The sequence below is a fragment of the Ruditapes philippinarum genome, unplaced genomic scaffold, assembly GCF_026571515.1.
Source record: "Ruditapes philippinarum isolate M1 unplaced genomic scaffold, ASM2657151v2 ctg1239_1_1_1_1, whole genome shotgun sequence".
Classification (NCBI taxonomy): domain Eukaryota; kingdom Metazoa; phylum Mollusca; class Bivalvia; order Venerida; family Veneridae; genus Ruditapes; species Ruditapes philippinarum.
In genome coordinates, this window is record NW_026866030.1 from 300,183 (window position 1) to 326,912 (window position 26,730).

Here is a 26,730-nt window from a genome sequence, read left to right on the forward strand (position 1 = left end):
TCCCCAATCGTACAACAAATTAAGCTCAAACTTGACATATCGATACGTCAAAGGAATGCGCAGGTCAAGTTTAAATTTGGTCATGGTTCGATGATTTTTGGCAGAGTTATGCCCCTTTTACTTTGAAAATAATATGAAATTTTCAGTTTCTGTTTATTATCTCCCCAACAGTATTAAAAATTCAACTCAAATTTGACATATTGATACGTCAAAGGAATGCGCAGGTCAATTTCAAATTTGGTCATGGTTCGATGATTTTTGGCAGAGTTATGCCCCTTTCACTTTAAAAATAATATGAAATTTTCAGTTTCCGTTTATTATCTCCCCAACAATATTACACATTCAACTAAAATTTGACATATGGATATGTTTTTGGAATGCCCAAGCCAAGTTCGAATCTGGTCATGGTTCAATGATTTTTGGCAGAGTAATGCCCCTTTCACTTTGAAAATGATATGAAATTTACAGTTTCTGTTCATTATCAACCCAACAGTGTTACATATTCAACTCAAAATTGACATATGGATATGTCAAAGGAATGCCCAGGTCAAGTTGGAATTTGGTCATGGTTCGATGATTTTTTGGCAGAGTTATGTCCCTTTCACTTTGAAAATAATATAGATACATCTTAGGAATAAGCAGTTTAAGTTTGAATTTGGTCGTGGTTCAATGATTTTAGACAAACTTATCTTTCCTGAATGTTGGAAAAAATTTGAACTTTCAGTTTCAGCACTCATACTTTTGTGGAAATGTATATAGCCATTATGTTGGCTACAAATATGCAATATGCTATTTTTTAAAAGGTTAAGACTGAATAATTTCAGTGCCTTGAACATTGTATAAAAATGGTTAAGACTGAATAATTTCAGTGCCTTGAACATTGTATAAAAATGGTTTGTGTTAACATTGAAAAGTTTTAAGGGCTTTGAACTTAGAATGAAAAAAATAATGTGTGCAAACAAATTTGGAACTAAATATTATAACATTTGAAATTTTGGCTGCATGCGGGGGCATCCGTGGCATGATGACACATTTCTAGTTTACTGATACTTCTTTATTTCTTAAGGGATCAACCTCATACTTCAAATATATGTACCTTATCATCATTCCCATCTTATGTGACAAGGTTCATAACTCCAGCACCAATATTTTCAGATTTATCTCCCCTTGAACTTAGAATTTTCCTCAAAAAATACTATTTCTTACGGTTTCTTCTTTATTTCTTAAGGGATCAACCTCATACTTCAAATATATTTACGTTATCATCATCCCCATCTTATATGACAAGGTTCATAACTCTAGCACCAATATTTTCAGATTTATCTCCCTTTGAACTTAGAATTTTCCATACAATATATTATTTTTACTGTAACTTATTTATTTCTAAAGGGATCAACTTCATACTTCAAATATATTTACGTTATCATCATCCACATCTTATGTGACAAGGTTCATAACTCTAGCACCAATATTGCAAGAATTATCTCCCCATAAACTTAGATTTATTTACTAGAAAAATGTTATTTTTTTTTTAACTTTTTTATTTTAAAAGGTATCTACCTCAAACTTCAAATACTTATTCCTTATCATCAATTACATTTTATGTGACAATGTTCATAACTCTTGAAGCAATATTTACAGATTTATCTCTCTTTGAACTTAGGATTTTCTTTAAGAAATATAATAACTTCTTTATTTTTTAAGGTATCTACTTCAAACTTCAAATATATATTTCTTATCATTACACAAATGTTGTGTGGCAAGGTCCATAACTCTAGCATGACTATTTCTAGAATTATTCCCCTTGATCTTGGAATTTATGTTAACAAATGTTATTTTTTTACTATAACTTAATACATAATTATACATAATTGATTTTTCTTTCATAGTTTTGTCCTCCTTACTGCGTCCAGTATTTTATTAGTCGAGCTTCGCTGTCTCCTGTGACAGCTCTTGTTTAAAAGCTTGGCACAAATGTTTTTATGTTGAGAAAGAATGTTACACACAAAATTTAGGTATTTTGCAATGGTCAAGGTCACAAGTAAAGGTTAAAGGTCAGATAACAATATGTAAATGTATGTATGGAGCAATTTATCATCATGCATTGAGGGATTCTTTCAGAAATGTTCACCAAAATGAGATTGAGCTTGATAGGTCCATATATCCAAGGTCAAGGTCACTAGAGATGATTTGTTCAGGAACTATTGAGTGACATGGGATTAAAGAAAATCTTTTTTTCTGTTGTTTTTCATATATTTGATTGATATGATTGCTTTCAGGCCAATTTTGTCTTCTTTAAATTTTTTACATCATATTATTACATCAATATACCAAATGTTTACAACAAACCACTGTGAGTCTTAAAATTATTTATGAGATTATTTTTTAAATATTTGTAGCAGGATATAAGAAAGTTCTTTCTACGCGCTGATAATCTTATGTCGCATCAGAGTTATTGCCCTTGGACATAAGAAATTAGAATAAAACAAAGAAAATTTATAATTGACTGGCTAAGGAATTTTTTTTTTCAATTGATATTACCATTTAGATACAAATTAGTTAACTTTGTAGTGTTACATCGTTGAAGTATTATTTGTCATAAAATGATCAATAAATAGTGGCCTAATGGCTTGCAGCAATGGAATATTATTACTATGTCACTGTCAGTTTGAAATTGTTCATTAACTGTAAAACCAGGCTCTGTTTTGATATTGTAATGTATAATATATAATTTAAAAAATGCAGTAAGAAATAAGGGTCAAAGTAAAGCAGCAGTAATTCTTTGGTAGATTAATTATGACATAAAATAGTTATGAAATGAGTCTGAGTCTTTGTTATGTAACAATGAAAGTGCTTTTCTGTCTTGTGTCAAAAATAAATGAGCCCAGTCGAAATTTGATTTTTTCCCCACAATTCATTTAGTGCGTTATTATAAAAAAAGTTTATTTTTACCTAGGCCTTAGAAACAGACTGTTTCGCAACTTATTTATCACCCCAGATAGAATATAAATGATATGATGATAATGTTATATCTATTCACAAACATCTTTAAAATTGCGATTTAAATAAATAAATAAGACATGCCAAGGTATATGAAGAAGAAAGCTGCAGTAGAGACTAAATATAAATACATTGATGGTGATAATAATCAGTTGTATATGTAAATAAAACCCATCGTTTTTCAGGTGAATGAATGAAATTTCTAAATCAGCGGGAGACTGTATGTGGTGTGGCAGGGCACTTTCGTCTATAAACTAATTCTGGATTATTCAGTTTTTCTGTTTAATTTTTCTAGGAACTTGACTGGGGAAAAGAGGAATAGGTAAAAAAGTCAAGCATGGCTAGACATGAGTGTGTTTAGCTCCTACTTTGATTAAAAATGAAATAAAAAAAAGTGTTATAGAATTTAATGGGATGGTGGTTACACTTGACATAATTTTACTTACGCTGTGAAAAAAGAGAGTAGAAAACTGTGGTTTTTGGAGTGGAGAAAAAAAATCCTTTAGATGATACACCATCTTTTTAAAATGTGAAAACAAATGGAATGTATCGGTGAAATACTGATGATACAAGAGATGTGAATTATAAAAAAAGGAATAAAACTCACTAAAAAGAATCTTTAATACTTGAGTACACTTGATGTATATATATTGTTTATAAATTAATAAAAGTGACAATTCAAAAAGAGGAATATGGATAGAAGAACTAAGTTGAAGATGCGGTATAGTTTACCAGCCAGTAAGTAAATGATGTTTCCATTTTATTCAAGCACATATTTACTTTTAAGTTGTATTAAAAGGAGTTCAAGGTGCCATCCTGATCTAAGTATGATGTCATATAGGTCACGAGTGTGATTCTAGCAAAACACTTGACCCTCCTTGCTGTGGGTTTGATTTTTAGAAGGGACAATTAATTTCTTTATGATGTGCCTAGAGACTTAAGTTACTGGTTTTATTTAGGATGTCTCCTTGTGCCGGCAATAACCCATGGAACGTCATGTGAGAAATTCCTCCAACAAAATAGCTGGAAAATCCCCCTTCTACCTATCAAAGTACTTTTCTTCTAATGTTTTACCTGTCAGTGAACTGCTTGCATATGCATTGGTCCAAAGAAGTCATTCTGACCCAGGTCCCAAATATCATTTCTGTAACCTGCTAAGGCAGGTAATCTGGTCCAAATATTTATTTTTTCTTACCTGCACTGAGACAGATACCCAGGTCCAAATGATATACCTGTCAATGAATTGCCAGCTACATAATTTATAACTGAAATGCACTTGATGAATAAGCACTAACCCTGAAATAGATGAACAATACATTCTGACCTATGTTTGGCTTCATACCAATACTTTATTACATAGACTGTCTTAAAAATGTTATTTTAAGCAATGAATCATTATCAGGCCTCTAAGGCATTTTTAGCAGTTTTGTTGTAATAATTGTTATCATTTTTCAACAACTTTATTTCAAACCCCATTTAGTTTTAGTTTCAATGACGGTATAGGAATTTTCTTTATATTGATAACAAACAAGGCAGGTGAGTATAACATTGTAAAGATATGACGCCACCAGATCTCAATTTACTTCAAGAGGCGAGTAAAATGCTACAAAATTGTAAATATTTAATTGATTAATAAATAAAATGTTTTTAATTTGAAGATAACAGAAGTAAAGCAATAAATTAATTTAGAACTGTGAAGTACATATGTACTAAAATGGAAAGCCTAAGCAGGGTACAATGACAACATATTTATTACATGAAATTGATTTAAACCAAGCAAAAAAGTGAATTGATATAAACCAAAAGAACAAAAAATGAAAATGTAGCAAGCTTGATTGAAACTCTCAATGAGATTACACTTGTTTAATCCTCCATATCATTTGCTGAACTGATTCTACCCATGCTACCAGTGCAGACAAAGGCATAATCTGTGCCTTCTGATCATGGTCTGCACTCTTTTGTTATTCAGTATGTCAAAACCTATTTGGAAAATTTACCAAACAATGTTGTTGCTTGCTGATTAACCATGACATTTAGGTTCAATTGTAGATGTGACATTTTGCTTGCTGATGAACTATGGTATTAGGTTCAAATACAGAGGTGATATTCTGCTTGCTGATGAACCATGGCATTTAAGCTTCAAATATAGAGATGGCATTCTGCTTGCTGATGAACCAATTGGTATTTATTGAAGTTCAAATATAATGGTGTCATTCTTCTTGCTTATGGACCATGGCATTTAAGCTTCAAATAAAGAGGTGACATTTCTAACGAGGTTGGTTATATTATAATTAACCATTGTGTGTGAACTGCACACTTGATGGTTGACAACTGTAATTAATATGTCATCCTAAATATGGTGTAAGATATCAATATGGTCTGTCACTGAACTATCAATACATCTATATTTAACTTGATCTAGACAGATACGTAAAATTAAGTGCCCCGAGGGTCTCTCGGTCTCTCATTTCATTCCTATTGTCATTGTGACTTTCAATTTTACAGACTGTTGGAAATATTATTTGGTCTAACACCATATATATATAAATGTACCATGTTTTCATTGTCATGTGGATTGTTATATACTGGACTTAATGAAGATGGTTTGTTTGCTTCTTCTTTTTCACTATTTTTTGTTTTCTAATTTCCTGAAATATCAGAGTTATCTTCTCTTTGAACTGATGGTTTTATAGATTTAAATTAGCTATGTCTACGTTTTAGGAAGATTTTTTTGACAAAATGATGTAATATTTTTTTTCAAAAATGAAATGAACAGTTGTACATCATGAATTATGATTGATGCAAATAAAGCTCTTGCTTTCATTGCCTAGTACCTTTTATATCTGTGATAAGGAAGCTGTATCTTAGTAATAGATGATATATTGCTGAGGTTCAAATAAAGATGATGTCATAAAAATGATAATTTCATTTTCATCAACAGCATTTGTTGTGTAACTTGTATAAAAAAAATACAGCGGAAATATGATCGAGATATGAATTTGTATTTATCACTGAACAGTATTACTATAAAACAGGACCATAAATTGTATTTATAATCAGTCTTCTCTTCAGCAATATGTTCACATGCCACTTCATTATTTAACATTTTGTACCTCATCATGAATAACAAAAAATTCAGGCATCAAAAACAAATATGACAAAATAAAACAAGAAAAAAAAGCATTGATGCAAAGCATCAAAGGGCGACGCCAAAAGAATTTGATCCAGGTTTGCACCTAAATACTTAACAAAAGATGTGTACTTTATAGCAGTATCATTTCATGTGACCTGGAGGCTAGGCCCAGTTTAACCCATTACTTCATATACACGCCTTTTAACGCCTTTTTCACCCCCCCCCCCTTTTTGTTGTCTCAAATGATGAAAAAATGCCTTATTTAGGCCCCAAACACTTGTTTTTGTTTGAGAAATGTTGTTAAAAAAAGTGACCTCTTTTTCGGCGCGGCCCCCCAACCAAAAGAAAAATTTTGGACTTGGGAGAGGCTGTAAATGACCCCAGATTGATCATAAGGTAAGGTGTAACCAACGCTGAAAAGCATTTGACTCTATCTCAATCCATTGAGAAAGTGCAGCACTTTGAAATCAATTTTGATGGAAAAAATCAACGCAAAATAGTGATTTTTGGCAATTTTGAGAAGATGTCCCCTCGTTGCCATGGTAACAGAAAATTTAAGCCTGATCATGTTGTTGCAAGGGCAATGGTCCAGTCAACATTTGTGCCAAGTTTGATTAGTGTTGAAGCAGTTTTTATAGTATTATAGCAATTTGAACTTGTAACGGGAGACTTTTCAATGAAAACAGCCATTTTTCACAAAATGCTCATGAAGTAATGGGTTAATGAAAAAAATAAAAAAATCTACAAAACAACAATTTTTCTTCAAATTTATATGACAGGCCATGTTTAAACATGAAAAAACGTGATTTAGGGTAATTTCAAGTATTTTTCATCATTTTCTGTTAACCCATTACTTCATATACACGCCTTTTAACGCCTTTTTCACCCCCCCCCCTTTTTGTTGTCTCAAATGATGAAAAATGCCTTATTCAGGCCCCAAACACTTGTTTTTGTTTGAGAAATGTTGTTAAAAAAAGTGACCTCTTTTTCGGCGCGGCCCCGCAACCAAAAGATACATCAGGGGGTTGCCAGAAGGGGGATGTGCCCCCTTCTGTTTGGGGGGGGTTTGAAGGGGGGCGGAGTCCCCCTCATCGCCAAGAAAAATTTTGGACTTGGGAGAGGCTGTAAATGACCCCAGATTGATCATAAGGTAAGGTGTAACCAACGCTGAAAAGCATTTGACTCTATCTCAATCCATTGAGAAAGTGCAGCACTTTGAAATCAATTTTGATGGAAAAAATCAACGCAAAATAGTGATTTTTGGCAATTTTGAGAAGATGTCCCCTCGTTGCCATGGTAACAGAAAATTTAAGCCTGAGCATGTTGTTGCAAGTGCAATGGTCCAGTCAACATTTGTGCCAAGTTTGATTAGTGTTGAAGCAGTTTTTATAGTATTATAGCAATTTGAACTTGTAACGGGAGACTTTTCAATGAAAACAGCCATTTTTCACAAAATGCTCATGAAGTAATGGGTTAATGAAAAAAATAAAAAAATCTACAAAACAACAATTTTTCTTCAAATTTATATGACAGGCCATGTTTAAACATGAAAAAACGCGATTTAGGGTAATTTCAAGTATTTTCATCATTTTCAGTTAACCCATTACTTCATATACACGCCTTTTAACGCCTTTTTCACCCCCCCCCCCTTTTTGATGTCTCAAATGATGAAAAAATGCCTTATTTAGGCCCCAAACACTTGTTTTTGTTTGAGAAATGTTGTTAAAAAAAGTGACCTCTTTTTCGGCGCGGCCCCCCAACCAAAAGAAAAATTTTGGACTTGGGAGAGGCTGTAAATGACCCCAGATTGATCATAAGGTAACGTGTAACCAACGCTGAAAAGCATTTGACTCTATCTCAATCCATTGAGAAAGTGCAGCACTTTGAAATCAATTTTGATGGAAAAAATCAACGCAAAATAGTGATTTTTGGCAATTTTGAGAAGATGTCCCCTCGTTGCCATGGTAACAGAAAATTTAAGCCTGAGCATGTTGTTGCAAGTGCAATGGTCCAGTCAACATTTGTGCCAAGTTTGATTAGTGTTGAAGCAGTTTTTATAGTATTATAGCAATTTGAACTTGTAACGGGAGACTTTTCAATGAAAACAGCCATTATTTTTCGTAAGGCCTTCGGCCTTGCACATGTATACAAATAGCATGTTTATCGAGGTTCGCGAGATAGGTACCGCATTTCAAAGATAAAAACGCAAAATAAACTAGTCGTACTACGTCACACACATCATGATCACTCGAGCGTTTGATAATCATAGTTTACCGAGCGCTGGATAGGTACACACGTGTAGTCTCAGGCTGAATTTATTTAGCTTTTTTCATCTTTTATCGGTAAGTTTTCTTGGTCGAGACAGTTTTTTATTTTGTACAGCTCTTTGCCGGCACGTAGTGTTGGTATTAGTTTTTTATCGTTGGTCCTTTTTATTAAGGAATAATGAGCTGCAACGAGGAAAACGAGGACGAAGTCCTTAGTCTATGCGCCGAATCATCTGACTCTAGATCTGGGGAAGAGTTCGAAGGCTTCGAAGAAGCTGATTTGCCTCCTGAAATTGTTGTAACGCCTGCTGTTGGCGCAGAAATTGAGGTGCAAGATTCTCCTGTCAAACGGAAGAAAAAGTCTAGGGCTCGTGTCCCAAAAAATTAAAAATCAGTTGTGACTAAAAAGTCTACTGCCAAGTCTAAGACTAAGTCTCAGAAAAGTAAGAAAAAGAAGAGGGACATTAATTTGGAAGATTTATCTCCTCATGATATTGGTATTTTGAAAACAAAATTAGGTTTGAACAATAAGGAAAACTCGCAGAGTTTTCGAAAATAGACCAAATTTACGGGTAGAGGTGAACCCTGATGATATTTCTTTAGCTGATTCAGATGACTGTTTTACTGGGAATTTTCCCAATGAAGAAGATAGAAGAGACCTTGAAAAGGCTTTGTTTGGTGATGATGATGAAAAATTCAGAGAATGATGATGAGTGGGATTTACCCCAGATCTTGGTTTCCGAGAAAGGTCCAAGTATTGACAAGAATTTGGCAAAACTAGTTAATTCCTCTTGCACTACTCAGTCAAGTGTCTCAGATATTATGCACAAGTATAACGTGCCAGAAAATTGTGATTTCTTGGCTCCACCATCTGTAAACCTTGATGTTTGGAAAGTTTTAGGCAAGAAGGGTCAGAGTCAGGATCGTTGTTTGGTAGATATCCAAAATATAGTTGCGGCTGAGATGGTTGCAGTTGTTAAATTGGCTTCTGTGCTCAAGCATCATATTAAAAAGCAATGTTGAAGCAAAAAGTATCTTAACTGATTTGATTTCTTTAACTGGTCAAGTTCAGTTTAATCTGTCTTTAAGACGTAGATACCAATGTAGGCCTTTTCTGAATAAGAAATATACCAATCTTTGTAATATTAATGTACCCATTACCACAAAATTATTTGGTGATGACCTTGCAAAAAGAGGTTAAAAATTGTGATGTTGGTTTCTCTTTAGCAAAAGAAAAATATGGTACATCTTATTATGGTCCCCAGAGATCCTTTCGGGGTCGAGGTGTCAATTACAGGGAAGAAGACCAAACAGGTTCCAGCCTTATGGTCAGCAATATGGCAGGCAACAGTATAGCCAGCAGCAGTATGGGCAGCAAAACCCTCTTTTGAGACGGGGAAGAGCTAGGGCTTCAGCAACAGTTTCAAGTGCCCAAACTAAACAGACTGGACACCTCTCATGTAGGTAAGCTTAAACTTTGTTTGGATGTTTGGAAACAGTTTACTCATGATGCGTGGATTCTTCAAACAGTAACTGGTTATTGTATTGAATTTGAGTCAGTCCTCTTCCAGAATGTTGTTCCTAAACAATTCATTTTAATGAGGAAGAACATAATGTTGTTGATTTGGAAGTGCAGGACTTTTGAGGAAAGGTGCCATTGAAAGGTCTGTACCAGAACCTGGACAATATATTTCTACCATATTTACGGTATCCAAACCTGGTGGGAAGTTTTAGACCCATTATTAATTTGAAACATTTGAATAAATTTATCGTTTACGAACATTTTAAACAAGAACATTTTAATTTGGTGTTGGATTTGGTTCAAAAGTTTGATTATTTTTGTAAAATTGATTTAACTGACGCATATTTTGCTATTCCTGTCCACAAAGATTTTTCGTAAGTTTTTGAAGTTTATGTGGAACGGAGTTCTGTACGAATTTGTTTGCTTGTGTTTTGGTTTGTCATCAGCTCCTAGATTTTTTTTACCAAAGATTTTAAAGCCAATTTATGCTTGGTTTAGGTATCAGGGTATAAGATGTTCATATTATATAGATGACTCTTTAAGCATGAACAGAGATAAAGAAATTTGTAAGGAATGATACAGTTTTAATGTGTGACACTTTATCTTCTTTGGGTTATACAGTGAATAAAAAGAAATCTGTTCTTGTCCCCACACAGAGGTTGATATTTTTTGGTTTTGTTTTGGACTCCGTTTTATTTATGGTTTTCCTGACAGATGAGAAAGTTCAAAAAATAGTTTCTTCGGCTTCTAATCTTCTACAGAAGGAGGTTGTTGTTGTCCGAGATCTGGCCTCTTTTATAGGGTTATTGATCAATGCATTTTATGCAGTTCTCGAAGCCCCATTGCATTATAGAAGCTTAGAAAGAAATAAATTGTTAGGTCTTGGTTCTAACATGAATTTTGATAATAAGGTTGTCCTCAGTAAGGATAGTCGAGAGGAGTTGTTTGTGGTGGAAAAATAATGTCACCATCAAAAATGGAAAACATATAAGGCCTGGACCAGTTGAATACTGGTGTTATTGTGATGCTTCGTTTGTTGGGTGGGGCTCGTATGATGAAGAACTTAATAAATCTGCTAATGGAAGATGGAATTCTTCTTTGTTTGATAAATCTATAAATTATCTGGAATTATTAGCTATTTTCAATGCAGTCCGAGCTTTGTATAATGAGGTGCGGGATACCCATATAGAGATAAAGTCAGACAATGTTTCGGCTATAGCTTATGTAAATGACCTAGGTGGAATGACTTCCTTATCAATGGATTTGTTGGCCAAAGACCTTTGGGAATGGTGCTTGTCTAGGGATATTTTTCTTTCTGCATCCTATATTCCTGGTGTAGATAATGTGTATGCTGATTATTTTTCAAGGAATTTCTCGGAGAGTACTGAATGGTCTTTGAAACCAGACATTTTTTGAAAGAATTTGTGGGAACTTTTATTCAAACCTGATATAGACCTTTTTGCCTCTGAATGGAATAAGAAGTTAGATAGATATGTCTCATGGTTTTCAGGAAGCACTGAAAGTGCTTATGATTCTTTTACAATGTCATGGTCTGGTTTTACTCCATATTTATTTCCTCCATTTAATTTGGTTGGGAAAGTAATGAACAAAGTTTTTATCAGACAAGGTAAATAAGGCCATTCTTGTGGTTTCCTTTTTGGAAATCAGCTACTTGGTTTCCATTGGTATTATATAATATTATTTCTTTTCCAATCAGGCTACCTCGCCACCCGAGACTTGTTATCTCAGGAACACAACGGGAAAACACATCCTCTACAGAATTCTTTAACAATGGTCGCTGTCGTTATAATCTGGGAAGCATTACAAAGTCAGGGAGTTTCAAGATCAACTGCATGTGTCATTACTGAAGCATGGAAGAAAGGAACCATCAAACAGTATGAATTCGCTTGGCGTAGCTGGTATTTTTGGTGTTATAAACAAAGTAAAAGTCCCTTTTCAGCGTCTGAAGGTACTGTAGTGAATTATTTGTGTCATTTATTGTGTCTAGGTAAATCATATTCAGTGTTGAATACACACAAATCTATGCTTCTACAAACTTTACCTTTTTTCAACAATAGTTGGTGTGATAAGCCTTTCCTTATTAGTAAATTTATGAAGGGTGTTTTTTCACCGAACCCCACCTAAACCTAGGTATTCTTTCACATGGGATGTTTCAGTGGTATTAAATTTCTTAAGAACTTTGTTTCCTTTGTCTAGTCTTTAGTTTAAAGCTTTTAACATTTAAACTTACAGCTTTGATTGCGCTTTGTACTGCTCCAAGAGCACAAACTTTAGTTGCGCTGAACATTGATTTTATGGTGTTTCATGACAATAAAGTTGTTTTCCATATTTCGTCCTTGTTGAAGACAAGCAGGGTAGGACATAGTGCTTTCTCTTTAGTTTTGGAAAAGTATGATCCTGATGAGAAACTGTGTGTTGTGAAAACTTTGTTACATTATTTGAAAAGAATAGAGAGTTTACGGGAAAGTAAACAACTTTTAGTTTCTTTTGTGACATACAAAGGTGTTACTTCTAGTACTGTGGCTAGATGGTTGAGAGAAGTTTTATCCCTCTCGGGTATTAATACAGATGTGTTTAAGGCACATTCTTTTAGGTCTGCAGCAGTTTCAGCAGCCTATACTAAGGGGTGTTCAGTCAGTAATATTCTTAAAACAGCTATGTGGAATACAGAGAAGAATTTTTATAAATTTTATTTCAGAAATTCTGTTCCTGATAATGCCGGGGGTTGCTTTCCCCAGGGCAGTGTTATCTAATGTTTAGTTATTAGTTTTTGTGTGGGAATATATATTGGTTTGTTTATATCAGGCTTTGTTTTTGTTTCATGCCTTTAAAAATGCTATTTGTATACATGTGCAAGGCCGAAGGCCTTACGAAAAATAATGTTCCCTCATCCAAGCTTTAGTGATGGATGAGGGCCATTATTCTAGTAAGGCGGAGGCCTAAGCATGTATGCATTACCCACCTCATTGTTTTTTCTTATTTCTTTCCCTCCTCTTGTAAAGGGTTTTATGCTGAAACAAAACTTCTTTAAATTATGATTATCAAACGCTCGAGTGATCATGATGTGTGTGACGTAGTACGACTAGTTTATTTTGCGTTTTTATCTTTGAAATGCGGTACCTATCTCGCGAACCTCGATAAACATGCTATTTGTATACATGCTTAGGCCTCCGGCCTTACTAGAATAATGGCCCTCATCCATCACTAAAGCTTGGATGAGGGAACATTTTTCACAAAATGCTCATGAAGTAATGGGTTAAGTTGAAACTTAAACCAAAAAGACTCTGTCTTGCCAAGATGCAAAGACAATTTATAGTCAATTAACTAATCTTACGATTTATTTTACCAAATACAAGGATACCTGAGTCATCATCATATAATCACAGGCACGAGTATCGGACCTGGGAAGAAAAAGTATGACCAGATTGATTAAAAAAACTGTGTTCATCGTAAAAGTGTCAAAAACCAAAAAAAAAAAAAAAATGTAAATAACGACCCCCTTTAAAAATCTACTATTAACTTAAAGTATATTTTTAAAGGGGGTCATTATTTACATTTTTTTGGTTTGTGACAATTTTAAGATGAACACAAGTTTTTTTATCAATCTGGTCATATTTTTTCTTCCCAGGTCTGATACTTGTGCCTGTGCATATAATAAAAGCTTATTGCTTAGGTTGCAGACATGTCATTGACATATATTAGACATAAAAGAGGACCTAAAATGAACATCAGGGGGACACCATAGGTACTCAGAGCAGTAGTAGAAGGAGTACCAGCCACATCAACCAGCTGCTATCAGAGATAAGACTTGAACCATGTAAGAATGTCATTACATATGGCAGATGCTTGAAGTTCCATGAAGAAGAAGAAAAACAAACTTCTTCATATGCAGTATAGTGTGATCAACTGTATCAAATGCTTTTTGTATCTCTAAAAGTATCATACAATACTGCCTTTGTCCATTTCAAATTAAATGAAATTTATTAAATGAATCAAGTATGTGTCAGTTGAAAAACCACTTCTAAACCCTGACTGAAAATGCCTGACCATGACTCGAACCCATGACTTTCAGAAGACCAACTGAGCTATCGGCCGGCTACACATTTTCTCTTTAATAATGAAACGATTCTAAACCACAGCATATTTTCCCACTATATTGATTTATGTCCTTGAATTTCTGATGTTTACAGAGCATAGTGAATTAAACTCATGGTTATATGCAGTCACTGGATGAGAAAAACTTTCAGCTTGACCAGAACTCAAACCTGTGACCCACAGAATAATGTACCGCGGCTGTAAGCGATTGAACTATCTGGCCGCTTACACATTTTCTGGCCTAAATAGTGAACAGTTCTAAACCGTGACAGATATTTAGATTTTTAAATTAACAGATAATTAATTCTTAATTAATAAATAAGAAATAAAAACCTTACATACTCATAGTCTAAATTAAAATAACAATTTATATATTATGTATAATTATTTTTACTAAAAAGGGCTTAGACAGTAAACTATTGGTTGTGCCATTATTTATAACAGGTCAATTTGAAAGTGAACATAACTGTGCTAATACATGTACAATATCTATTTTTTGTACGGATAAAAAACTAACCCTTTTTCTATGATAAGAAATTTTATGAAGGCTGATTTGTATTTTGCATCAAGGGCACTGGGCGAAAACATGAAAATGCAACAAACACACCACTTTGTGTCTGGCGCCCGGTTACTTTTTATGCCCCCACAATGTGGGAGCATATAGCGTTGCACTTGTCCGTCCGTCCGTCCGTCCGTCAGTCCGTACGTCCCGAAATCTTGTGAACGCAACTCCTCTTAAACCGGATGGCAGATTTTGCTTAAACTTACAGGGATGAACAACCTTAATGTGTAGATGGTAGTAAAGGAAGGAATTTTTGCTGCGACCAAATTTAACAGAATTATGGCCCTTTGTTGATTTTTTCACTAGATACTATGTAGAAATTTTGTGAACGCAACTCCTCTTAAACCGGATGGCAGATTTTGCTTAAACTTACAGGGATGAACAACCTTAATGTGTAGATGGTAGTAAAGGAAGGAATTTTCGCTGCGACCAAATTTTACAGAATTATGGCCCTTTGTTGATTTTTTCACTAGATACTATGTAGAAATTTTGTGATCGCAACTCCTCTTAAACCGGATGGCAGATTTTGCTTAAACTTACAGGGATGAACAACCTTAATGTGTAGATGGTAGTAAAGGAAGGAATTTTCGCTGCGACCAAATTTTACAGAATTATGGCCCTTTGTTGATTTTTTCACTATATACTATGTAGAAATTTTGTGAACGCAACTCCTCTTAAACCGGATGGCAGATTTTGCTTAAACTTACAGGGATGAACAACCTTAAGGTGTAGATGGTAGTAAAGGAAGGAATTTTCGCTGCGACCAAATTTTACAGAATTATGGCCCTTTGTTGATTTTTTCACTTTATACTATGTAGAAATTTTGTGAACGCAACTCCTCTTAAACCGGATGGCAGATTTTGCTTAAACTTCCAGGGATTAACAACCTTAATGTGTAGATGGTAGTAAAGGAAGGATATTTTGCTGCGACCAAATTTAACAGAATTATGGCCGTTTGTTGATTTTTAGTTTTCAACTTGTGGCACATGTAGTCCAAAAAATATTTGACCTAGAGTCATAAGATTGACAGAACAGTGGCGTGTGGGGGCATCAGTGTCCTATGGACACATTTCTAGTTTGTACTTTGTTGGTTTTCATGTGGCAAAAATCACCCGCTATAAAATTTAGTGTACAAATTTATTCAAGGGCAAGTAACAAGACTACTCTATGAAAAGTCTGTTGTCGGGTTGACTCAGGAGACCTAAGCTTGGAAATTGAGACCGGTGTCCCTCCATTAGACTTTACTATACAATGTATAACTAACTGCATATAATGTAATCAAGTGTTTAAAATGAGCACCTATATGTATAGCTTAAATATTCTACCTTTCATTTTTACCAAAGGTTATTTTAGTAACAATTCATATACAAACACATAGAAAATAATTATTTCACATAGTGATTAGAAGATGCTTCTAGCTGAGGTATGTACCAACTGAACAAACTAGAAAAATCTGGTCTAGGGTATATCAAGCCAGTAAAAATATATATCAATATTCACTCATCAGGGCCTCTCTGCTTTTGATGACCTTACAACTGGTAAATTTTATAAAAAACAAAAAAAAGTAAGTAATACTTAAGATAGAGTAGACAGAAAAGAACAAATAATTTAGTAAACATGAGTTACTTCCCCTTAAAAGAGAGAAAACCTGAAACCCAAAAGAACACCCTAAACATTAAAATTAAGAAATCTTGCAGGCTCAGTCAGTTTTATTAAGCCATGCAAATAATGGTAAAGTATTCATAAAAAATAGATGACCATCAGTTATTGCAGAAAATCGGATAGCTTTCAACATCCGGATACTGGTACACTTTGTAAAAACAACCATTCTGTGCAACAGATCAACGTAATATGGATAAAATCAATAGGATAATCGTTAACAACAGTCCATTACCTATCCTTATACTCATTTGCAGGTGAACTTTCTTCTTGTAAGAAAATTTTGAAAATATATAAATGAATGAACGAACGGATACGGCATCGATGTAGACCACAACGATATTCGAAATCCGGGTTTTAGTATTGTCAATAAAACTAAGGGACAAGCTGTTAAACTGAGCCTGCAATTTCGTGAAAATAATATCACAATGCACATGCTTTTTATATAAAGTTATTAAATACAAATATAACAACATATTTGTTTACTTGATTTTTACGAATCAAAATAAATCTAATTAACTCAACATGAAATTAACTGCTAATAATAACAGCTCCTTCCATAGGCAAAAATAAAAAGCATTCCATATAAGACGACGCCGCTCACCGGCGTCGCCAATAAGTATGAACAATTGGATTTAATATCAGATATATCTTTGATAGTCACAAGATCAAAGTGAATGTTAGAAAGTTTGGGTTTCTTTTCTCATTTAGATACATATAATGAAAAGCAATTAAGACACCTCAGGCTAGAACTATGATACTGTTTCATTGTGGTTGTCATTATCAGGTTTTATATTTTACATTTCATACATTTCTTGTCAGATTACTTCAATTATCTCATTGAGTGCTAATGCAGCAACACCAACTTCTCTATGATTGAGCCAGAATGTATAAACACATTATTGTGTGTGTATTTGAGTTTATTTATTCTTGGCTCCAGTTGCCCATATGGGCGAGCTCTCCAGAAGAGTATTAGTCCTTTTATATCTTGGAGGATAGTGCAAGATACAGATACAATTCCAGAAGCTTCATCTGGTTCTTTAGCTTGTCAAGTGTTTAAGCACTCATACACGGGACCTCGATTCTGAAGTCTCATCCAAGACTTAGTGGACCAGTCCGGGAATCGGACCGACAATATCAAGATTACTAGTCTCGCACTCTTAACTGATTGAGCTATGGGGGCAGGCTGTATATTACCATTCAGCCACACGAGGACTTATAATTAGTTGTTATAGACTTGCTCAAGTTTAATATTTAACCTATCTAAATTCAAAACACTGAATAAATCTATTACACAAAATTAGGGGGATTTTAAGGTTATTCAGTTTTAATGGTGGACATCTATTATAAGGTCTAGTATCACATGACATATAGAATTAACTTAATTAAGTAGATATATTTATAAGTACCAATCCCCTCAGGCATATATTAAACAGCAGGCAGCTTCTGGTTGGTATCACTTTAGTTTAACACTGCCCATTCATTATAATTTGAATGTCCCTAATCAAGGTTTTATTATTTAGAATTAATGTCATTATGCCAAATTAGGGAACAATTAGTTAAGAGCCACTTACCTTTGATAACTAATTTTAACATGAAATGAATGGGTCTCAGTGGCTGAGTGGTTAATGTTGCCATCTTCAAAGCACTTAACCTTTACCACCATGGGTTTGACTCCCATCAGTGGCCTTTCCATGGCCTGTTGGTTCTTTTCATGTGAGGAAGATATCTAGTTTACAGAAGGTTGGTGGTTGTTATGTTACTGAGGTAAATGCATGTCTCTGAAATATTACGGAGCTACCTGAGATATTTCTCCACCACTAAAGTCACCATGTTACCTTATTGACTTAAAACCTTACAAATTTTTTTTAAAAAATTGTTATCCTTTTGTGGAAATTGTACTGAACTTCTAACAGTCAAGACTTGGCTTTTGTCCTTACTAAAAATCAATTTTCTTCTCTTAACCATTCTTTTATGGAAGGGCTTTTGTTCTCTCTGTAAATTTGATAGTTAAGGGCTTTTTTTCAAGTTTAATGGACGACCTTTTATCAATCTCAGTGTGAGGGACATGTCAACTACTTGAGTCCTGCAGGTCTTACTTTTTGACAGATGGTACCAAATGTTCAGATTTGTCATAACTTAATATATAAGATGATGTTGAAGTTTTTCAACTACAGAGATTTGAATTTTGACTACTGGTATAATATTGAAAATGTATCATTTACAGCAGCTGATAGTGTGATGCTATCAACCTTTTCATTTATTTTTTTAACTATTTTCATAATAACATGTTTGATTGAAGTCATCTCTGAAACATTCTGCATACTTCATTTATTTCAATTTTGACTATTTTTGCTGAAAAAATATTTGCTTTAACAAAGTTGTTATACATTCAGTTTTATTGTACAAGTGACAATAAGCTTCACAAAATATTTACAGACCCTCATGTAAGCTTTATAATTTAGACAACAAGGGCTCCATCAAAAATGTTTTTCAACACTTAGTGACCACACTTGACTCTCCTGTTGACCACAAGAATTTTCATTCTGTTAACAAATGAAAGACCATAACACACTTTGCTATTGTTAAATTGTTATTGTTGTTTACAAGGTAATTTTAACAATTTTACAAAATGTACTGTATGTCTGTTTGTATGTCCTAAAATCAGTGGACAATCAGTTTTTGATTCTATTAAAAATCAAGTGTTACGTAGTCTAAATATGGTAAATTTTGAAACGGGCTATAATCTCTAAATAAGCACATTACAGTCTCTGATAAAGACTATATTTTCAAAGGTCAGCAACTCTGAAGTAGTTTAGGATTATTTTACCTGTTGAATAAAGGTAAATGTAACGGCAATGACATATTGACTTGTATCAACAACACCTACAAACACACACACACACATGTTAAAATACATTTATATTTCTGTCTGTTCGAAATAAATTTTTAATTAAAGACACCCGTTTCAGAAGGATTCGTTCGGATAATAATGTGATTTTACCAATATCTTTTCTGTAATCGTCAAACTTTTCATAGTTTTCACTGCAATCGGAAAGTGAATTAAGAAGTGGATTTAATTTAAATCACATCAAAGGTTTGTTTACGTTTTCTTTTGCAGCGTCATCGAAACTGCTTTCTTTTTATTGTAAATCCGCAAGATTGATTTTTAAACAATAAACATTGAAATGTTAATTTTTAAACAATAAACATTGAAATGCGAGGATTTATTTCTTTGATATGAATTTGTCATGTATATAGTTTGTCAACATTATTATTGTCGCCTTAAAGTGTACGTTAATGTAAATGTTTATAGAAAGTGAAGTTTTTATTGTTATTTGAAGTTGATCTTTGGTTTATGGTGCCTATAGTAATGTGGCGCCTTATACTGTGTCTTTATGATTTTTGTATTGTATGTTAATGACATAGTGACAGTGTAAGAAAGGGTAATGAATTCAGATTACATGTGACAAAATGGTATTGTTTTAAGCTAGTACTGTTTAAAGATACCTTATAGTAAAATTGTGGAAGATTTTTTTAATACATTTTGTTTAAAACAATGGTTTTCATAAGATCTGCAAAGATAATTTTTCATAAAACTTGTCCATTTTATGACAGACATACCAAAAGAAAGAATTTTGCGTTAAAACTTTTGATTTTTAAATCTCATTATTATAAATTATATTTCTTGTCTAGGACTATATTACATTGGACTTAACCCTCATAGTTCCTACCACTCTCTATTCCAGAGCAGGTCTGTGCAGCCAATTCCAGCATTGAACATGTCTCACCCAAGTTTTCATGAATCTTTATATTACATTCATTTGTAAAGAAGTTGTCAGTTAAAGTAACACAATGGTGTCAGATGTTTACATTGACTTATTTACTATCAAAACATGAAAAAAGAGGCTGGACCTGTTGCCTGAAGTTAATGTCCAAATGACTGAATAATGTATATCCATTAATGTATAATTATGTAAAGGTCACAAAGTTTGTTTCAGCTTAAAGCTCTTTTCTAAACTGTTGTTGCTTTGTTAGGTGTGCACCAGTTTAATAGTTTAATAATGCAGTCTACATAATGATTGTTCCTAGTCTATACAATTACTGATGTTCTGTTTGTAAAAATGTCAATTTTTTCCATGATGCTTGTTTTAAGCTCTATTAGGTGGTTCAGCTAATCTCTTAAGCTTTCATCACAATCAAGCTAAAATAAATATGTTTAACCTTACTTAGCAGTGAATTCTTCAAAGATCAATGGCATAAGACATAAATTATTATTGTTAGTCGAATTGTCACAGAAAAACAATTCCTTCAAACCCAGGGCTCATCCACTGGTTTTACCGCTCTATGCCTTTATTATTACTTGTAACTGATTTAGTGTTTATTAAACTTTTAATTATGGCATCATTGTAGAAGCCTGGTAATGCTCCAGACTTATCTTCAAAATGCTTAACATTCTTTAATATGACAGAAAATTTATATGTCTTGTAATTTTGTTTTATCATAAATACCTTAAGAGGACATTAAGAGCTCATTTTTGAACTCCCTTAACTTTGCATAAAATTGGTTATCATAAAAATTCAAAAGTGCATTGTTGACATTATGATACTTTGAGTATCAATATGTTTTGCAAGACATTGTTGTACAGGCTGAGCTATATAGATATGTCATATGTACATGCCAGGCTATAAACTTGTGGCATAGCCAAGACATTAATGTGCAGACTGGGCTCTGTACTTTTGCCATTATATAGGCGAGACATGAGCATGCTGACTGGGCTAAAAGCCTAATGTACTTGTTTCATACTTGGAAAAAACATGAAAGTGCAGAATGGGCTACGTAATTATTATTATTATACTTGCACATTATTGGCAATGCCAAGATGTACTGCATGTGCTAACATGAATGTGCTATACACTTGTGTCTTGCTTGGCAAGGCATGGATGTACAGGCCAGGCTATACACTTGTGTCTTGCTTGGCAAGTCATTGATGTACGGGTAGGGCTATACATTTGTGTCTAAGTGCTTGGCAAGGCATGGATGTGCAGGCCAGACTATACACTTGTGTCTTACTTGGCAAGGCATCAATGTACGGGTAGGGCTATACACTTGTGTCTTGCTTGGCAAGGCATGGATGTGCAGGCCGGACTATACACTTGTGTCTTGCTTGGCAAGTCATTGATGTGCGGGTAGGGCTATACACTTGTGTCTTGCTTGGCAAGGCATGGATGTGCAGGCAGGACTATACACTTGTGTCTTTCTTGGCAAGGCATGGATGTGCAGGCCATGATATATATACTTGTGCCATAGGCATAACATTGATTATATACTTTCCCCATACTTTTGCAAGGCATGCTGTACAAGAGGCATAAGGTAAAGGCAGTTATCTGACTGCTTTCATTCAATGGATTAGGTTGAAGGGAATAAACAGCCTAAAATTGTTGATATATTTAGCATTGTTGACATATTATTTATATGCTACAGCAGATGTTTAGTCTGATGTGAAACACACAGTACATGGCAGGAGGTTATGTAACATAGATATTTGCAGACACCGATGACAGTGTTGCAGAATATAGATCAGAATAAACTGCCAAGAAATAAAAAATGGCAACAAATTCTCAGCACATTTTTAGTAGCAAAATGTGCCAAATATTTAAGGATGATTCTCATTGAGAAGAAATGTATTTAGTCAGTGATGAGTCCCATTCAGTAAAAAAATCTAGCAATTGAAGACAATATTTCAAATATAAATGTTGAAATAATATGTTTCAACGGCGTAGCTTGGTCTATTGTTTATGTGTAGGCTGACTTCTAGAAGTGTTCGGGTGGCATGCACCCCTGCGAAAAATATTTATATCCTGTCAGAGGTGCTTTTTGGTGTATATTTAGTTCAATATATTTATGTTCAGGGTGTTATCATATATAATATTGCTTAAGTGTTATTGATCCAGGATGATCTGTTAAAAGAAACTTGCAATAATATGACTTTAATGTTTATGTGATATGTAACATATAGTGGAAAAGTAACATTTAAAAATTTCATTCAGTTAGGATTTTTTTGTTTTTTTTAGCTGATTGTTTTAGATGATCTTTGTACAAAAGTATTTTCTGTTTAATGAATGTAAGAGCAGAATTTCATGAAAAAAGTGAAAACGCTGCTGTATTATATCATGTTCCTGTACCTGAAATTCATTGTACAACACACTTGCATCCCTCAAGGCATTCTCATGTTTCATCTGTTGTAAGTTCACTGTACCTGTGTGCACACTTGAAACACATTATTTAATGATGTAAATAAAATGAAAATCTTATCTTGAAATCCTTCAGTTGTAAACCCATTTAGAATATTTATTGTATCTTTCCATATCTTTAAACCTGTCTTTATTATGCAGTCTTACATTTAAGTTTGTGTTTTACATAAAATTTCACCTTTTATATTTGGAGTGGTTCTTGAGAAATCCAGAAAGGAATCTTGTATTTTATGGTGTGTAGTAGCCAGACTGTTTTTACTGAACCCTTAATGGCTGGAGCCAAGAATGATAAGCCTTTGCCTCCAGTATAGAGCTAATAAGCCAAGCCTGCCTATCAATGCAGTCTGACCAGGCTCTATACTTGCAAAAGCTTGTGTGTTTGGGTTAACCTAGAAATCACTTAAATTCTGAATGGACTGTTCCAAATTAAAAACAGGGCAAATCCATTACACAAATTAACAGGTTATGGGCTAGAGTTGACTGTACTATATTCTTCACTGGCCTAGCTATCATCATTGTTTAAGTTTGACTCCCACTATAGAAGGTTAAGAGATTTTAATAAGCCATTGGCTTTAGGTTACTTACAGCAGGTGCATTATGTAAAATCAGTAATGTTTAATGGACATGAACATCAAGGTTCTTCCTAATTATCAATTAAAGAAAATCTGTCATCATAATTAACATAACACCAGGTAGAAGGGAGAATGTTTCAGATACATGTATTAACCCGAAATTATTGAATGTCTTAGACTACCTTTTAATAGCTATTTTTAAATTGCATGCAATATTTTAGTAAATAATGCTTTCAGTGCTATACTGAAACTGCATAGTCTTTGGCCAGGCCAGCATGCCTGTCAGTCTTTACCAATTTGGTAACTCGCCCTTAAACTGTAAATAGAAATGGAAGTTGGACAAGTCACATGAGGATTGCTAATTCAGAAGCTAAGGGTTAGTGTTTTTTGAGTGCAATCCCTTTAAATGTGTTTTTGAGTACAATTTCTTTAAATGCTTGGACATAATTATTTTTTCAGGAAAGAAAAACATGTGTACAAATAATGCTGATAAGATTGATTGGCAGTCATTACAAAGGGATATTATAGAGAAGGAAGTTTGTAAATGATTTTCGCTTTATCTTATGGTTTAATTACTTGTTGATATCTTTTTGATAAATACCACATGATAATTGGACTTTACCCAAAATGCAAAAAGGCAGCAGGTTTGTGAACCCTTCTTCAGACCTTGTAGGGTTCACAGTATTTACAAAAGCACTGTGTTCCCATGACTCAATGTTATACAGATATATATCTCATTGTAGAAACAGTTTATGACCATTTTGTGATGGACTCACATGACCCATACTTTCACCTTTAGTCAGCATGTATATTTGAAAAGTTGTGAAGATATAACATGAAAGGTACTATCTCCCAGTTATAATCCTGGTTAATTGAAACCGGTACCATGAAACCTTGATCTGGATTATTTGTTCAAGGTGGATAGGTAAGTGGCCGAGCCACTTCTTTTACTACTGGATTAAGCTTATCCCTCAAAGGTTTAATCTACAATTTTGCTAAATTCTTCTATTTCATGTATGTCAAGTAGGAGCTGCAATTTTAACAGCTGCACTTGTGAAAGTAAACAGTATTTTAAATGAAGAACTGATGTTTTAACAGGTGGTTTTTAAGAGCTTATATGTCTTAATAAAGAATCACCTTAAAGCAGTTTGATATTCAAGGCCATTTTCTCAATTCAATGTTTAATTAACTGCGACTTCTGTAAATTGTGCATGTTTTATTGCATCATGTGAAATGCACAAAGTTATAATATTCTGTATACATGGATAAATACATGGAGTTTGAATTATTTATTGCTGTGCTTAATTAAACATTACACAAGTTAAGCTTTTGTAGAAGACTGTGATTTTAAAAAATACAACACTATATATAATTGTTACATCATCTATTCTGGCGTGTTCTTTAGCATATAAGAAAGTGTTACAGTAGTATAAAGTCTTTAAAGTCATTTTCAAATTGACTACTGATTAGAATTATGGTTTTGTACAGTAATTTTTATAAAAAACTGGTGGGGATTGATAAAGAAATAGCACTTTTTGATGATTCTGCAGTTTCTTAAACCCTTTCCTTGCTGAAATGGATCCCAAAGTGATTGTAATAATATGTAATTTATCAGGTGGTCTTTAAAAGAAGGTATATATTATATACTGGTATGAGTATGAAGGAAGTCTTAATTACAGATTTGCATGTGTAAATGTAAAGATTGCTTTAAAATCATTAAGATTTCAGTGGTCGGAAAGTCCTGTTCAACTGATGTAAAAGTTTTTTGTGTTTTTTGAATGTTTTCTTCTATGCAGATTTAAATTTATTCAAATTTGCATTGATGGTTTTGAATGGCAGTTTTATTTGGTTTGGGTTGTTCCCTATCTTTATATAGTAAATCTTTTTGTGACATTCTATAACTTAATGTATTTGAAAATAGATATATTTCTTTCATATTCTTTGAGTGTGTGCATATATATTTGGTTAATCAATAATGAGGGCTTGATAAAGTATTACATGTATTTGGAATTGCAAGAAGTTACGTTTAAACATCACTAGTTAATAACAGACCTTATAATGCTTAGTAGATCAGCACTGTTTTTGTCCTGCCTGAATGACATGCCTAAATAAAAGTTTGGTTGAACAGGTTTGATTTCTTCAATTGTTATCATATATGTTAATACAGCATTATGTCTAGTAATTCAGATGTTGCTTCAAACCATTAAGTCAATTCTACTGTACAGATAACAGGTTGAATAGCAGCATGTCTGTTTGGATAAAAAATTACTCAAATATTAGTATAATGAAGTGATTATTGACTATTGTTTTTTTAAATTGATTTCTCAATTAAATGCCATATTGTGCACAGTCTGAATCATGAGCTTGAATCACTTCTATAATGGTTACACTTGATGTCAGTTTTCTTTCAGTTGAATGTGACTTTGTGTGTTAAAAGTTCTTGCTATCTAAGCAAAGTGTAGGTCATGCACTAAGGGGTATTTTCCCAAACCCTCTCCCCCAACCATTCACTAGGGCCCTTCCCTTGACATTCTGGATATCATATAGGTCCCAAATCCTCATTTTGTTGAACTATCATTCATTCTTTAATAAGAACTCTCTTGGATTAAGCTACTGTGTTTGTCAATGTCTCCCTGAAACAATGGTGTTGGACAATAGTGTTGGACAAACAACAATAACAACATTCAACCTTAAGCTGAATTCTACATTAAAAAGATATCTACTGTTAATGCAGAGATCCGTCATAACATGTCTATACAAAATCTAGGTGAGGTAACAGATATCAGAGGTATCAATAACACCATTATTTGATTGTTTACTTTCTCTGTAAAAATCGTAGCTTTCTGTCCCTGTTAGGATTCTCCAGATTGCATAACGTATTTCCATTAAATGAATATAGAACAGCCTTTTTTCTGCGCTTAATGCGTTATCGATGGATGTGTAGGTTTACAGGTTTTTTGTAATACTGTAAATCAAACTGAAACATTTAAAAAACTATACATGTTACATTGAAAACTTTTGGCATTCTAGATGGTAGAAGTGAAAGTAATATGAGCGAGAAGTCGGGTATTCGAATCTTTATTAAAGAAATGGTATCTGATTTGATTTGTTTGTTCAGTTTATCGGGAGAAAACAAACCAGGGGAAAACAAACTGGGCCACGGTGCAAACACCGTTGATAATACGAGATAAGGTACAAAGCGGAATGTGTTATGATTACCTAAAATGGATGAAACTGGGATAACGCTGTAATTTATTGTTATCTGTTGAAATGTTTTGAATGCGGACATTACGATATTTTGATATAGAACGTCTAGGGGATGGTGGAGACTTTGAAATAAACATATAACGTATGGGAGAGTGTTTAAGGTCAAAAGGAAAGGTTATTAAGTGCATTTTATAAAGGTTTAAAAGGTTTTTGTATTTGTAACAAGTTGGAAAAATCATTTGATAACAAATTTAATAAAAGTTTTGATCTAGGAGTATCAAGAATATAGCTGTGAATTCGCATATGGTATTGGAACTGAAATATAAGACTTCTGTGTTCATAGACTGGATATTGTTAAAGGAATCCTCATAAGATATTTGTGTTGATAAAAGTCTACAGGTAGAAATATTTAGGTTTGTTTAAATTTAGCTATAGAAT

The 26,730-nt window shown here is 33.6% G+C and overlaps 1 protein-coding gene across 8 annotated transcripts in view; it reads left to right on the top strand.

The window, feature by feature from the left end:
* LOC132731051 (pleckstrin homology-like domain family B member 1) overlaps positions 1–26,730 on the top strand; it is a 161,689-nt gene that overhangs the window by 51,494 nt on the left and 83,465 nt on the right. The window contains exon 1 of one of the 8 annotated variants that reach the window (XM_060717156.1): positions 3,611–3,738. The exons of 5 other annotated variants lie outside the window; for them this stretch is intronic. In XM_060717156.1, coding sequence (XP_060573139.1) covers positions 3,693–3,738 — 46 coding nt within the window. In that variant the 5' untranslated portion in view covers positions 3,611–3,692. Of the gene's footprint in view, positions 1–3,610; positions 3,739–5,539; positions 5,604–19,162; positions 19,357–26,730 lie in introns of those variants that run through there. 2 more of the 8 variants (XM_060717155.1, XM_060717159.1) reach the window with 2 other exon arrangements.